Here is a 12,064-nt window from a genome sequence, read left to right on the forward strand (position 1 = left end):
AGAGCCCAGGGGAGGCACCAGGATGGGCAGAGGGATGGAGCAGCTCTGCTGGGAGAGCTGGGATGGTTCACCTGGAGAGGAGAAGCTTTGGGGTGACCAAATTGTGGCCTTGCAGGGCCTGAAGGAGCTACAGAAAAGAGAGGGAGAGAGACTGGGGACAAAGGATGGAGGGCCAGGACACAGGGAATGGCTTCCCAGTGCCAGAGGGCAGGGAGGGATGGGATATTGGGAATGAGGAATTGCTCCTTGGCAGGGTGGGCAGGCCCTGGCACAGGGTGCCCAGAGCAGCTGTGGCTGCCCCTGGATCCCTGGCAGTGCCCAAGGCCAGGCTGGAGCAGCCTGGGACAGTGGAAGGTGTCCCTGTCATGGCAGGGGGTGGCACTGGATGGGCTTTGAGGTCCCTTTGAACCCAAACCTTTCTGTGATCGTATAAAGATCAACACCAGCCTGGGAATCTTGCTTTCCCAACCACAGAGAAGCAGACCCAGAACATTTTGCCTTTGCAGCAGCATCACTTCCAAGAGATCGTTCCCTTTAGGTTGGAGGAAGCTCCCAGTAGCTGGTATCACAACTCCCCAGAAGTGACAATTGTGCTGTTTTCCACACAAACCAAAGATTGGGAGCTGGTGGGGAAGAGGTGCACGAGTTTGAATTCTCTGCCATGGAGAGGGCTTAAAGTCAGAGGAAAAGCAGCTGGGAAAGGAACTGGAGTGAGGAACACCAGGGCAGGTGAGGAGGTGGAGCAGTGCCAACCAGGAGGGAGCCCTGCACCTCAGCCAGGGGTTTGGCTGCAGATCTGCACCAGAAATGGAAGAAAGGAGAGGATAAAAGCTCTGCCCACCCCTGACTCACCCAGGGCACTCAGCTGAGAGATGTTGGTGGTGCTGAGGAAATCAGGCGAGTGCTGGTCTCTAATGCTCTGATGAGTAGAGCAATCAGTCCCTGCAAACACTGACAGAGAAAACTGTGAATATAAACATTTTACACACTCTGAGAGCCCAACTTGATGGAGCTCCCCCAAGCATAAATAAGAAATCGCTGTAGAAGTCAGTGGAGCGCTGTAAAACCTTTGTGAGGCCTGATGTGAGCCCTGTTTGCAGATTGTGCCTGGGTGATTCATGGATATTTCCTTGGTACTGTAACAAGCCTGGCCCTCTGTGGGGTGCAGCCATTGATTCTGAGCCTTAAATGATCTCAGGGCTCAGCTCCTGTGGGCAGAGCTTTTTGGGAAATGTTTTCAGAGGGGAAGGGTTTAGCATTGCTGGAATTATGGCCATAAACACCTGTAGATCCCTAAATAAGAGTCTGGTGCTCCAGTGGAATGTTTCCAGTTGCTCAGGACGTGCAAATGTCAAAGATTTCAGGATAATTTCTGCCACAAATCTGTTTTTAAAAAGGAAGCAACTCTCAGTGCAACTTAAAGAAACACCAGCCTGTTCTCCAGGCATGCAAACCCCAGATTTAAAATCTGTGGTTTGTGTTTATTATTATAAATACGTGAAACAGCCAAATAATATTTTTTTTTTAATAAGCAGGGGAATTACACTGATTGTATAAAGAGACAGGGCACTTGTTCTCAATGCATCATGAAATAATGGTAACACACTGGTTATTTCCATATCGGGGGAGCGGAATTTGTGTTTATTTCTAATCCAATTTCAAATATAAATGAATTGTTTTGAAGGCTGGATAAATCAACCTAACAGACCAAGGCAATTATGGGAGGTGAGTGGTGCATTACTGGCGAGGAGAGATAAGAAAACTGCAGGGTCTGAAGGGGTGAGCAGAGGGAGCACCCAGAATTGCAAATGCTCGGGGCTGCTGAGAGGTTTGTCACTGTGAAACCCCCAAAGTGAAGGAATGGCATCAAACAGCCTCAAAATGAGGCTGGAGGAATGAGCTGCTTTATCCATTAATATAATCTGAGGGGGGGAGAATGAGCTTCTTGCTGTTCTCACCTTCCTGAGGGTTTTGCTTTCCACCTCTTGCAGCCAGAGCACCGTGACTAAAACAATGAGGGAGGTACAGGTCAGAGAGGGGAAAAGCTGAAACCGAGGAGTTCAGCTGTGTTATAAAAGGGAACAGAGAAGAATTGCTGCTGTCTGGTGGAAGAAATCTCTTTGTGGTGAGCCCAAGTTTTTCCCAGCATCTGACAAAGACCAGTCCTCTGGCAGAGCTGGGATTGTTCACCTGGAGAGGAGAAGCTTTGGGGGACCAAATTGTGGCATTGCAGGGCCTGAAGGAGCTACAGGAAACATGGGGAGAGACTCTGTACAAGGGATGGAGGGACAGGCCACAGGGAATGGCTTCCTACTGCCAGAGGGCAGGGAGGGATGGGATATTGGGAAGGAATTGGGCAGGCCCTGGCACAGGGTGCCCAGAGCAGCTGGGGCTGCCCCTGGATCCCTGGCAGTGCCCAAGGCCAGGCTGGACAGGGCTTGGAGCAGCCTGGGACAGTGGGAGGTGTCCCTGCCATGGCAGAGGATGGAAGGAGCTGAGATTTAAGGTCCCTTTGAACCCAAACCCTTCTGTGATTCCAAGGGTCCTCTGGGAGTGGTTGTTGCTTGTTGGATCCCAGATAAAGACAAGCCCAGAGGTGATTTCACATGGAAAAGATGTAGAACAGATGCATTCCAAGGAGGAATGTGTGGGGGGCAGTGAATGTCCCCGGGTCACTGAGCACAGGCTGTCCCCAGCATTCAGCTCTGGCTGATGAGAAGTGGAAGGAAGCTGGCCTGGCTATCCCTGTGGAAACCAGACCCAGCACATGGCTCCCACCTTCCTTCAACTGTTCCAGCTTCCCCCAGTCCAACAGAGATGTGTGTGGGAGCAGAATGAACCTGTTTTCCCAGCAACATCAACTGAGTTGATGTTTTTTACAGACTTCACCTCCGTTGCATCCTGGATCCTGTGGCTCCATGACTAAATCTGCTTCCCTGCATTTCATTTAATTGGTCCCTGGGTTCATTTGCTGGTTGCTTATGGCTAAAAGCAAATGGAAAGCTGCATTTCCAGGGCCTGCCTTGTCTAAATGCTGCTTTTTGCTCTACATTGTCAGTGCCCTGGGACTGCTGGGAGAAGCAGGGCATGGGCAGTGTCTGATTGTGGTAACTGCAAAGAGCACTGAGTGTTTCTTTTGGCAGCTTGCAGAACAAATTTCTGCTTAAGCTGAGCCCAAGGAGACTTCTTAAGGCAGTTGAATTGTTTAGAACTGGTTTCTGGCTTAATTCAGCCCAGAGGAAGAAGTGTTTAAGCTTTGCCTGTGTGTGATCTTGCTGGGCAGTCCAGCCTATCCTGGGAACTGGGAAAGAGGAACCAGTCACTTGAGGTGTGTCTGGAGAGGAGGGATTAGGATCTGGTTCCTACAGGAGGGGTTGGGATCATGTGTGTGGTCCTTCCTGGAGAAAGCCTGGCCCCAAGGAAGTCATTCAGGCTGAGGATGTGAGAAATGCTCCCAGGAATCCCACAGCATTCCCTTAACCCTGAAGGGCTGTGGGGACACACAGCCAACATGTGCACCCAGCTGGAGGGGTGAGCTGCTGAAAATCCAATTTTCTGTGCGGTCATGGGAGAAAATCTTCCTGCTTTTGGAGGGCAGAGGTTTCTGTAGGTGTGTGGCAGTAGGGTCTTGTCAGTGGGAAGAAGTCAGAGGGGGATGGTTTTGGTTGTTCTGATGGAAGGAACAAGCTTTGAAGGGCTTGTTGAACTTGTGGCTACAGAGAATGATTTTTTGCTGCCATTTTTCTGTAGAGCTTGTAATGAGATGAGTGATACTCATGTTGTTTCAGCTCTGCAGCCCACCCAGCAGGAAGCACAGCCCAGGCTTTGCTCCAGCCTGCAAAAACAACGAGAGGAGGGAGGTCTCTCACCTTGTACTGACAGGAGGTGCTTTGTGCCATCCATCTCTTCCTTCCAGGCAAAGAGCCCACAAAGGAGAATTTAAATCTTCAATGTGATGAGACATGTGCTTGAAACCACTGTGTTCCTGGAGAATCCTCTGCTATTCCATGCTCCCAATGTCTCCTCCTTCAGCTTTGCATGGCACAAACATTCATTTTGGTGTTCTGTGTGTCCCTAATGTGATATAAAAAGCTAAATGCATTACAACTGCAGAACAGCACATTGTTATTTTTTCCTTCGGCTTCTTCTGCAGCGAGCAATTTTTTTGTTCCATTAATAAGCCTTGTGGTATTTTTCTTTTCCTTCTCATGCACTCTACCCCAGATTCATCCTGAGAGGATTTCCTGGAATGGCTGCATGCTCTTCACACTTCTCCATGGTTCTTACTGAGCATGGAAAGAACTGATGCCCTAAAGGAAAGTCATCAGGATAATCCAGTTCAGGTGTTGATTTGACTTCCAGCATGCAGGAATCAATGGGGTTTGAATGACAGTGCTCAGAGCTGGACATCTCCATCCTTTTGTGGGGAGGAACAAACTGGCTTTCAGTTTTGTTTTACAAGCTCTGGAAAGGACCAAAATAGGGAGGGGGAACATCCAGTGTCATGAGAAAATAGGTCTTGTTTTCCTAGAGAAAAGCGGCTGAAGCACTCCCCGGATATTCAGTTCCTGCTGTGGTCTTGGCAAGGCTGCCTTGACACAGTAACTTCAGCTTCATCTCCATCCCTGGGGGCTGAATTGTTTCCCAGGTGCCCCCTATAAATCTGTAGGGCCCTGTGGCCCTAGGAGGAGCTGCCAGAGGCGTTTTGGGGCAAAAGGAATGGCGAGATGTGCCTTAGGGAGGAGTCGGGTGTGCCCGTGTTTCAGTAGGTGGCACTCCTTGCTCTGCCGTGGATTTTGGGGACGTGGTGGAATAGCAGGAGGCATCCCATGGATGAGAGGTGGTGAGTCTCAGGTGTGACCACACCTCGAGGTGCTTTTTGCAAGTGTTCAGCTGCTGTGCTGCCTCCCTCGAAATTTTCCTGTATTTTTGTGGTTCCTTCTCGTCATAAAGGTGTTGCTGTGACTGTGCAGGTAGGGCAGGAATTTGGTTGTGTGCCAGCGGAGGGCAGAGCCCTGCAGGTCACAGACCTTCCCAAAGTTGCACAAAACCCCCACCAGCAGGATAATCCAGCACAAAATCCAGCTGGTTCAACTTTCTGCCACGGGCTGATCTGCTCCTGCAGATCTTTTGGGAAAAGAGTGGAGTGGATTAGGCAGGGAGCAAACACCACATGCAGGAGGAGGAGGATGTTTATGTATGTGGTCAGTGGTGCATGTCCAGCCTCTCTGTCCCTGCTGTCCGGGCCGGCTGGAGCAAGGTGACATTTTCCTGTCAGGGATCGCGCCAGCTCCCGGAGCACTGTCTCGGGAATCCAGGGAGGTGTTTGCAGGATAGGCAGTGCTCAAACACAGTTTCAGCTTGAAAAATGGCAGCTGAGTGGGTGCATTTGGTGACAGATGATCCCTGAAAAGGTTCAGAAGCAGAAGGTATCAAAACCCTGGAGCTGTGCAGAGAGGAAATATTGTGAGTGCAGCAGAGAGGAGAACCATCCCTGCTCCCTGCGATTCCCACCAGCCAGCCCTGGCGTGCTGTGCTCTGGGGCAGATCTCTGCAGATGCTCTTTTTTTGGGCTTCCCACTCAACATCCAGGCACAGTCTGGCAGTGGAGAGAGCAGGGAAAGGCTTTGGGAAGTTCATAACTGAAGGTTTCCTTTAGCTGTGAGCAGCTTCACCCAAAACCAAGCCAGTTGGTGCATTCCTGCCATTCTTCTCCCTAAAGCTGTTTCTTTCCATTCCCGGGATCAAGCAGACAAAGCAGCTGCTCTGTTGAGCCTGAGATCTGTTTATTTATTTATTTATTTATTTACTTTATTGAGAGCTTTAAATCAAAAGGAATGGGACTGTAGGATTTATTTTTATTGGAGTGGGTGGTACCCTGAGATCACCCAGCAGGATCTGTTCTGGCCTCATGGTTTCTGTGCTCTGGTTTCTTTGAGAGAGCAGGGAATAGCCAGGAATAGGCAACTGCAGGCTGTCTCCCCATGGCAGAGCTCTGCTGTCGGCTTGTGAAGCCCTTTGGGTTACTTTGGCCTCATCTTTAAACCAGGGAACACTGGCCTTGGGCTTGACAGCTGCTGGTTATGGTCCCAAATCTAAACCTGGGCCATAAAAATCTCTCTTGAGACTCCCAAGGGTCTAATGAAAATCTGCTTCCTACCTGGAGATAAATATATATTTTAGGTACACTCAGCTAAATTCCTTGACAGCTTTATGTGCCATAATTTCTCATGGTTTTCTGTGGATCCTTTCTGTTCTGGGGCACTGTTGTCTCAGTCCCGGGCTGTGCCCCTCTCACATGTTATTTTACTGCTTGTCACTGAGAAATTATGCACCAGCTTTCCCCAGGGCCTCGATTCTCTTGAAGCCTGGTGGGCTTCAGGTAACTGTATCACCTCTCCCTCCTGCAGATTTCACTTCTGCAGGGAGAAAAGCAATAAAACTTGCAGCATGTTGGCTGAATGCTGTTAAAATATTTTATTTATCACTGATTCCCAGTTTGTAGGCAGCAGGAATGCATCTGTTTAATGCCTGTTGTCTTTAAAATGGAACTGTTCAGCAGATATCTGGTACTTTTGTTCCCAGTGAGTTATGTGAGATGGAAATAGGAGAAATAGGCAGTAAAAAATGCTGTCTGGACTTAAACCTGTGGAAACAACTGGGGGACTTTGCTTTGTGCCTGGCACAAATGTATCAAGGGGACTGAAAACTGAAGAGTTTTGCATAACCCAGATTTCCCCCCTCTTTCCATGTGCATCTCAAAAAAATGCAGGATCAAATGCATGAAAAACCTGCAAAGCCTCATGTGTGTGAGCAGAGGCCAGGCCCTTTCCAGCAACACTGTGGAGAAGGGAGCAGTTCTAACTCCTCATCTGTTCTCTTTTATAAATTTATTTTATAAAGACCAGCTGCAGGTTGAAAGCTGGAGCCAGTGCATAGCAGGGAAAAATAAAAAAGGGCAAGACCAAAGGAGCTCAGCCCCATAAGCAGGGGCTGGTGTCTGGCACTCCCAGCTCATGCCTGGCATGGGAGGTCTAGACACAAACATTTAGGTGCCACCCACCTCCAAAAAACCCAGTCAGTGCTGCATCCTCCTTTTCCTCCTTAAATCAAACTCCCCAAGAGGGAACAGAAACAGCTGCTGGAAACCTCTGAGTGTGAAACTGTGCCAGTGCCCCAGTGCTGCAGAAGCTTTGGTGAGGTTCCTGGGCTCTGGGGCTTTCATCACTGGCTCCTCCAGGCTGGATGATTTGACCAGGAACCCCAAAACAGCTCAGAGCCCCCTGTTTGTTCCTCAGAGCCAAGACTGGAGCTGTGATCTCAGAGTGAGCATCGCTGGCCCTTCAGCGCCTGGCAAATGGAAGAACCCAGAATCATTTGGCACTTGGACTTGGCCACTGTGGCTCATTTGTTTGATTTTGTTATTTCTGTGCTGCAGCCCCCTGGGCTGTATGGCAGAGGTAGGGCTACACAGAAAACCTGAGTGCATGAAGGAAAACCCTGCACTCTGGGGAATCTGATCAGTTTGGTAAGGCAAAAACTTAACATGGGCTTTCACATGGGGATTTGGGCCAGGCAGAAAATCTCCCAGATTTTAAGTTAAGGGTTTGTTTTTTTTTTTTTCCTCAGTGCTCTGAAAGCCAGATGCCCTGCCTTCAGGCTTTTCCAGTGCAGACAGACTTGACCGATATTCCCGTGAAAATCTGGGTTTTTTGGAGCCCGGAGCTTGCTGAGGCTTGAGGAGGAGCCATGCCAGACGCTGGCTTGTGCTTCCACTCGGGGAAGACAACACAAGCCGGCTCTTTAAAAGCAAAGTAAAGGGGGGATAAGTTCTTTAGGCAGAAGTGGCACCTTGAGCGGAGCGGAGGGAGGGAGGGGAGCAGGACGGGAGGTGCGCGGCTCGGACCGCAGCAGAAGGCCGGGAGGGCAGGCACCGCTCGCTGCCCCGGCCGGCGCCCTCCCTCCTCGGCAGCCCGCGGGGCGTGGGCGGCGCGGGGCGCGGCGGGGCCGGCGGGAGGGAGCGGGGCGAGCATGTGCATCCTCCCCGCCGCCCCTGCCTCCCTCCCGCCGCCCGCCCGCCTCCCCTCCCTCCCCGCTCGCCGCCGCGGGTGTGTGTGTGTGTGTCTCGGCTCCCTCGCCAGCCCGGCCTGACGCAGGCGGATCCACATCGCCCCTGACAACACCCCGGCTCCGGAGCGCCGTGCCGGGGGTCCGGCTGCGGCGGCGGCGGCCCCGCGGGGCCGGGCCGAGCCCAGGGGAGCGGCGGGGGCCGGGGTGGCCCGAGCGCGGGGAGGCGGCCCCGGAGGGGGAAAGTTGCCCGGAGCGGCGAGGGGCGAGCGCGGCGGCAGGACCATGGGCACTTTGCGGGATTTACAGTACGCGCTGCAGGAGAAGATCGAGGAGCTGCGGCAGCGGGATGCGCTCATCGACGAGCTGGAGCTGGAGTTGGACCAGAAGGACGAACTGATCCAGAAGCTGCAGAACGAGCTGGACAAGTACCGCTCGGTGATCCGGCCCGCCACGCAGCAGGCGCAGCAGCAAAGCGCCGGCACCTTGCAGGGCGAGCAGCGGACCAAGCGCCAGGCGATCTCGGCCGAGCCCACCGCTTTCGATATCCAGGATCTCAGCCACGTCACCCTCCCCTTCTACCCCAAGAGCCCGCAGTAAGCAGGGGGTCGCCCCGCCGCTCAGCCTCCCCTCTCTTCCTCATCCCGCACCATCCCCGGCCTCGCCGCCGCTCGCCGGGCAGGGACCGGAGCGGAACGCGGCATTCCCGCATCCCGCATCCTCCCCGGGTGGCCCCGCGGGGTGGGAAAGTTGCGAGCGCTGGGAGGGAAGAGTGGCAGGAGTGAGCGCCGAGGTGCCGGCAGAGCGGGACGCCCGGGTCCCGCAGCCGGGACGGGCTGTCCGGCACCCGGCCGCCACATCCCTCCGGGGGACGGGGTCGGGGGGAGCGGATCGTGTCCTGGGCATGGAGGTTTATCGCTGCAAGACCCCGCAGGGAGACATTCCCAGCACGGGAAACTTGGAGCCCGGCGGGATGCGGTGCCCGGCTCTCGGGAAGGGGGGTTCGGCAGAAGCAGGAGCTTTTTGCAGTATCCTGATGCGCCGGAGGGTGTACGGGGGGCAGGGAAACTTGCGGCGATCCTCAGGTGCCGGCGCGCCGGGGGATGCGCTGCCCCGGTTTCACACCTGCCGCAGATTAGGGAAATTAGAGCGTCTTAATGGGGGAAAGGGGCGCTCCCTCGCTCGGTGCCTTCTCCTGGCCGGTGCATCGCCGTGCCTGTGCTTCAGCGCTCCTCAAGGGATAAAAAAGGAGGAGGGAAGAGGTGATGAGCGGATGCTCGCCGCGCCGGGCTATGTGTGTGTGCGGGGCCGAGGCGTAACCTCGCCGTCGATGGGCAAACCCGCCTCCCCTCCGCGGCCGGCATCTTCCTCGTACGAGGAATTCCTCGGGATGATAACCGGGAGCGCTGACGGATCCCCGGAGCCATCCCGGTAGCGGGGAGCGTGTGCGCCGGGTGGGCTCCGGGATGCGGGCACGGGGGACGGGGCGGACGGTGCCGGGGCACAGGGATGGTTCCCGGGGAGGGATGGTGGGACACGGGGCGCGGGCACCCTGCCGGAATGTCCCCTGAGGGAACGTGGCGGGGCTGGCTCCGCTCCCCGCGCAGCCTCAGCCCTTTCCCACCGCCATGGCGGCCCCGCCGTCTCCAGGCAACTGCCCGCCCTCAGGGCGGCCGCCATGGCGGGACCCCGCCGGGCCGGGCCGGGCCGCTGTGCCCCTCCTGCCGCCCCGCCGCTTCCCATTCCCGCTCCCATTCCCACATTCCTGTTCCCGCCCCCCATTCCCACCGCCACAGATATTTTGTCCTTTTAAGGCCGTCCTGAAGGGATGTCGGGGAGGAACGGCGGTGGCGCGTGAAGTGCCTCCCTTCCAGCCCCCAAAACGAACAAAACACCCCAAAAAGTGAGCAGGGGACGACAGGGATGGCCGAGGCCGGGCGGTCCGGGAAATCCCTGGGGTGTGTGGTGAGCATCCCGCGGTGTTAATTTCCCCCGGCAGTGCGAAGCCCCACACGTGTCGCTTTCCTCGTCGGTGCTCTTGAAGTGCAAATGGAGCTCCCAGAACTCCGGGAAGCGCCACAGGTTCCAGCAGAGCGAGTCCGCAACCTCTGCGGAATATGCGGGAAACCTTGGATAAATCCAGCTGGGATTTTATCCCTCCTTGTGTAAATGCAGCTCTGCGGTCTGGTGTGGGGTGTAATGCCCAGCTTCTCATGTTGATCATCTGTGGCCAATACGACGAATATTATTTACAATCTTCAAGTCAACGCGTGGCTGCAGGTTGTAATTGCCCAGGTGGGGTTTGGAGCAGCCCGGGATAGTGGAAGGTGTCCCTGCCCAAGGCAGGAGGCTGGAATGAGAAATTTTAGGGTCCCTTCCAACCAAACCAGTCTGTGATTACAGGAAAAGATCCTTGCTAATGATTTCAGGAGTGTACCTGGCTCTGGGAGGAGTTGAAAGCTCTGTGTTCGCCCTAAGAGCCTGGTGGCCAAGATAACTCGTGGTGGTGGTGAGAATTTAGGTGGTGAGGACCTGGAAATAAAATCTGCACGGAAAGGTTGGGTTTTTTTCCCCCCTGTTCATGCTGAAGCTCAGTGACTCTGGAGGTGATGGCACCCAAATTTGGTTTTGTCAAGCCACCAGGAAGTGCTCAAAAGGCAGTGGATGTGGCACTTGGGGATGTTGGTTATTGGTGGCCTTGGAATTGCTGGGAGAATGGTTGGACTTGATGATTTTAGAGGGGTTTTCCAACCAAGATGATTCTAAAGTAGCCTCTGGGTTTTGGTTTTTTTTTTTTTTTTGGTAGTTAGTTGGTGCTGGGTTTGCTCTCCTGCTCTGGCAGAGGTGGCTGGAGATTGGTGGGATCAATAGCAGCAGAAAATCTGTGAGAACTGAATTATCATGAGGGTCACGTAGATACTTGAGGGTCTGTGGTGGGGGAAGCTGTTGTGGTGCCACACAGAAGGTTCTGGGTTGTAGAGTGGCTGAGCTCTGAATGAGTGTGAGAGAGCTGCAGAGGGACTGGGGACAGGACACAGGGAATGGCTTCCCAGTGCCAGAGGGCAGGGCTGGATGGGATATTGGGAATGAGGAATTGTTCCCTGGCAGGGTGGGCAGGCCCTGGCACAGGGTGCCCAGAGCAGCTGGGGCTGCCCCTGGATCCCTGGCAGTGTCCAAGGCCAGGCTGGACTTTGGGGCTGGGAGCAGCCTGGGACAGTGGAAGGTGTCCCTGCCCATGGCATGGGGTGGCACTGGGTGGGCTTTAAGATCTCTTCCAACCCAAACCATTCTGGGATTCTATGAATGGCTTTCAAAGTGTGAAAGTAAATTTAATTGCCCTGTGTGGACTACTATTAAAACACTATTAAATCTGCAGGATCTTCCCTTACACACACATCCTCCCCCCAGTTAAGGATGCATATGGTTAAATAAAATTGCTTTTTCAGAGCTGTAAGAGTTTGATTTGCTGTTGGATGGTTGGGCTTGTTTTACCTCTACAATGTTTTTAAAAGTGCAACAGGGCTTTGTCGGCTGACTTGAGGAGCTAAAATCCATGAAGGAACATGTCCAGCCATTCAGCCATTTTCTTCTGAGTTATAAGTGAGAGAAATTGGGCATTAGCAGCTTTAGCAGTCTCCCTGTTCAAGTAACTAGAAGCCACTTATTTAAAATAAGTGGCTTTTTTCTTCCCTCCCCCTCTCGAAGGACATAACTTGCCAGAAGTGACAGAGTAAGAGGGCACAGACTGGGGAGGAAGCTGGCTGGTTTTCCGCGGCAGAAAAAATGCCGTGACAGATCGTTCTCTCCTCTTCATCTTCCCAAATTGCTTCTCGTGTTTGTTTTTCCACACCTTTGACCTCTTGCAGGGTATATCCTGGCTGCTAACAGCCTGTCAGCACCGAGGGAATACTGGGAGACCGAGTTTGTACCAACTGCCTTTGCACTTTAAACTCTCCAGAGCAGCCAAGCAAAGAGAAGCCTTTTCAACCAGCAAAGC

General features: G+C 53.6%; 1 protein-coding gene across 2 annotated transcripts in view; it reads left to right on the top strand.

The window, feature by feature from the left end:
* PRKG1 (protein kinase cGMP-dependent 1) overlaps nt 1-12,064 on the top strand; it is a gene marked incomplete at its 5' end in the record, with an annotated part of 340,143 nt that overhangs the window by 20,060 nt on the left and 308,019 nt on the right. Inside the window, one exon of one of the 2 annotated variants that reach the window (XM_084210093.1) lies at nt 8,177-8,663. The exons of the other annotated variant lie outside the window; for it this stretch is intronic. Within the exon in view, the coding sequence (XP_084066219.1) occupies nt 8,353-8,663 (311 nt within the window). Of the gene's footprint in view, nt 1-8,176; nt 8,664-12,064 lie in introns of those variants that run through there. 2 annotated transcript variants of the gene reach the window in all.

This window comes from Fringilla coelebs, assembly GCF_963513975.1.
Source record: "Fringilla coelebs genome assembly, chromosome: 8".
Lineage (NCBI taxonomy): Eukaryota > Metazoa > Chordata > Aves > Passeriformes > Fringillidae > Fringilla > Fringilla coelebs.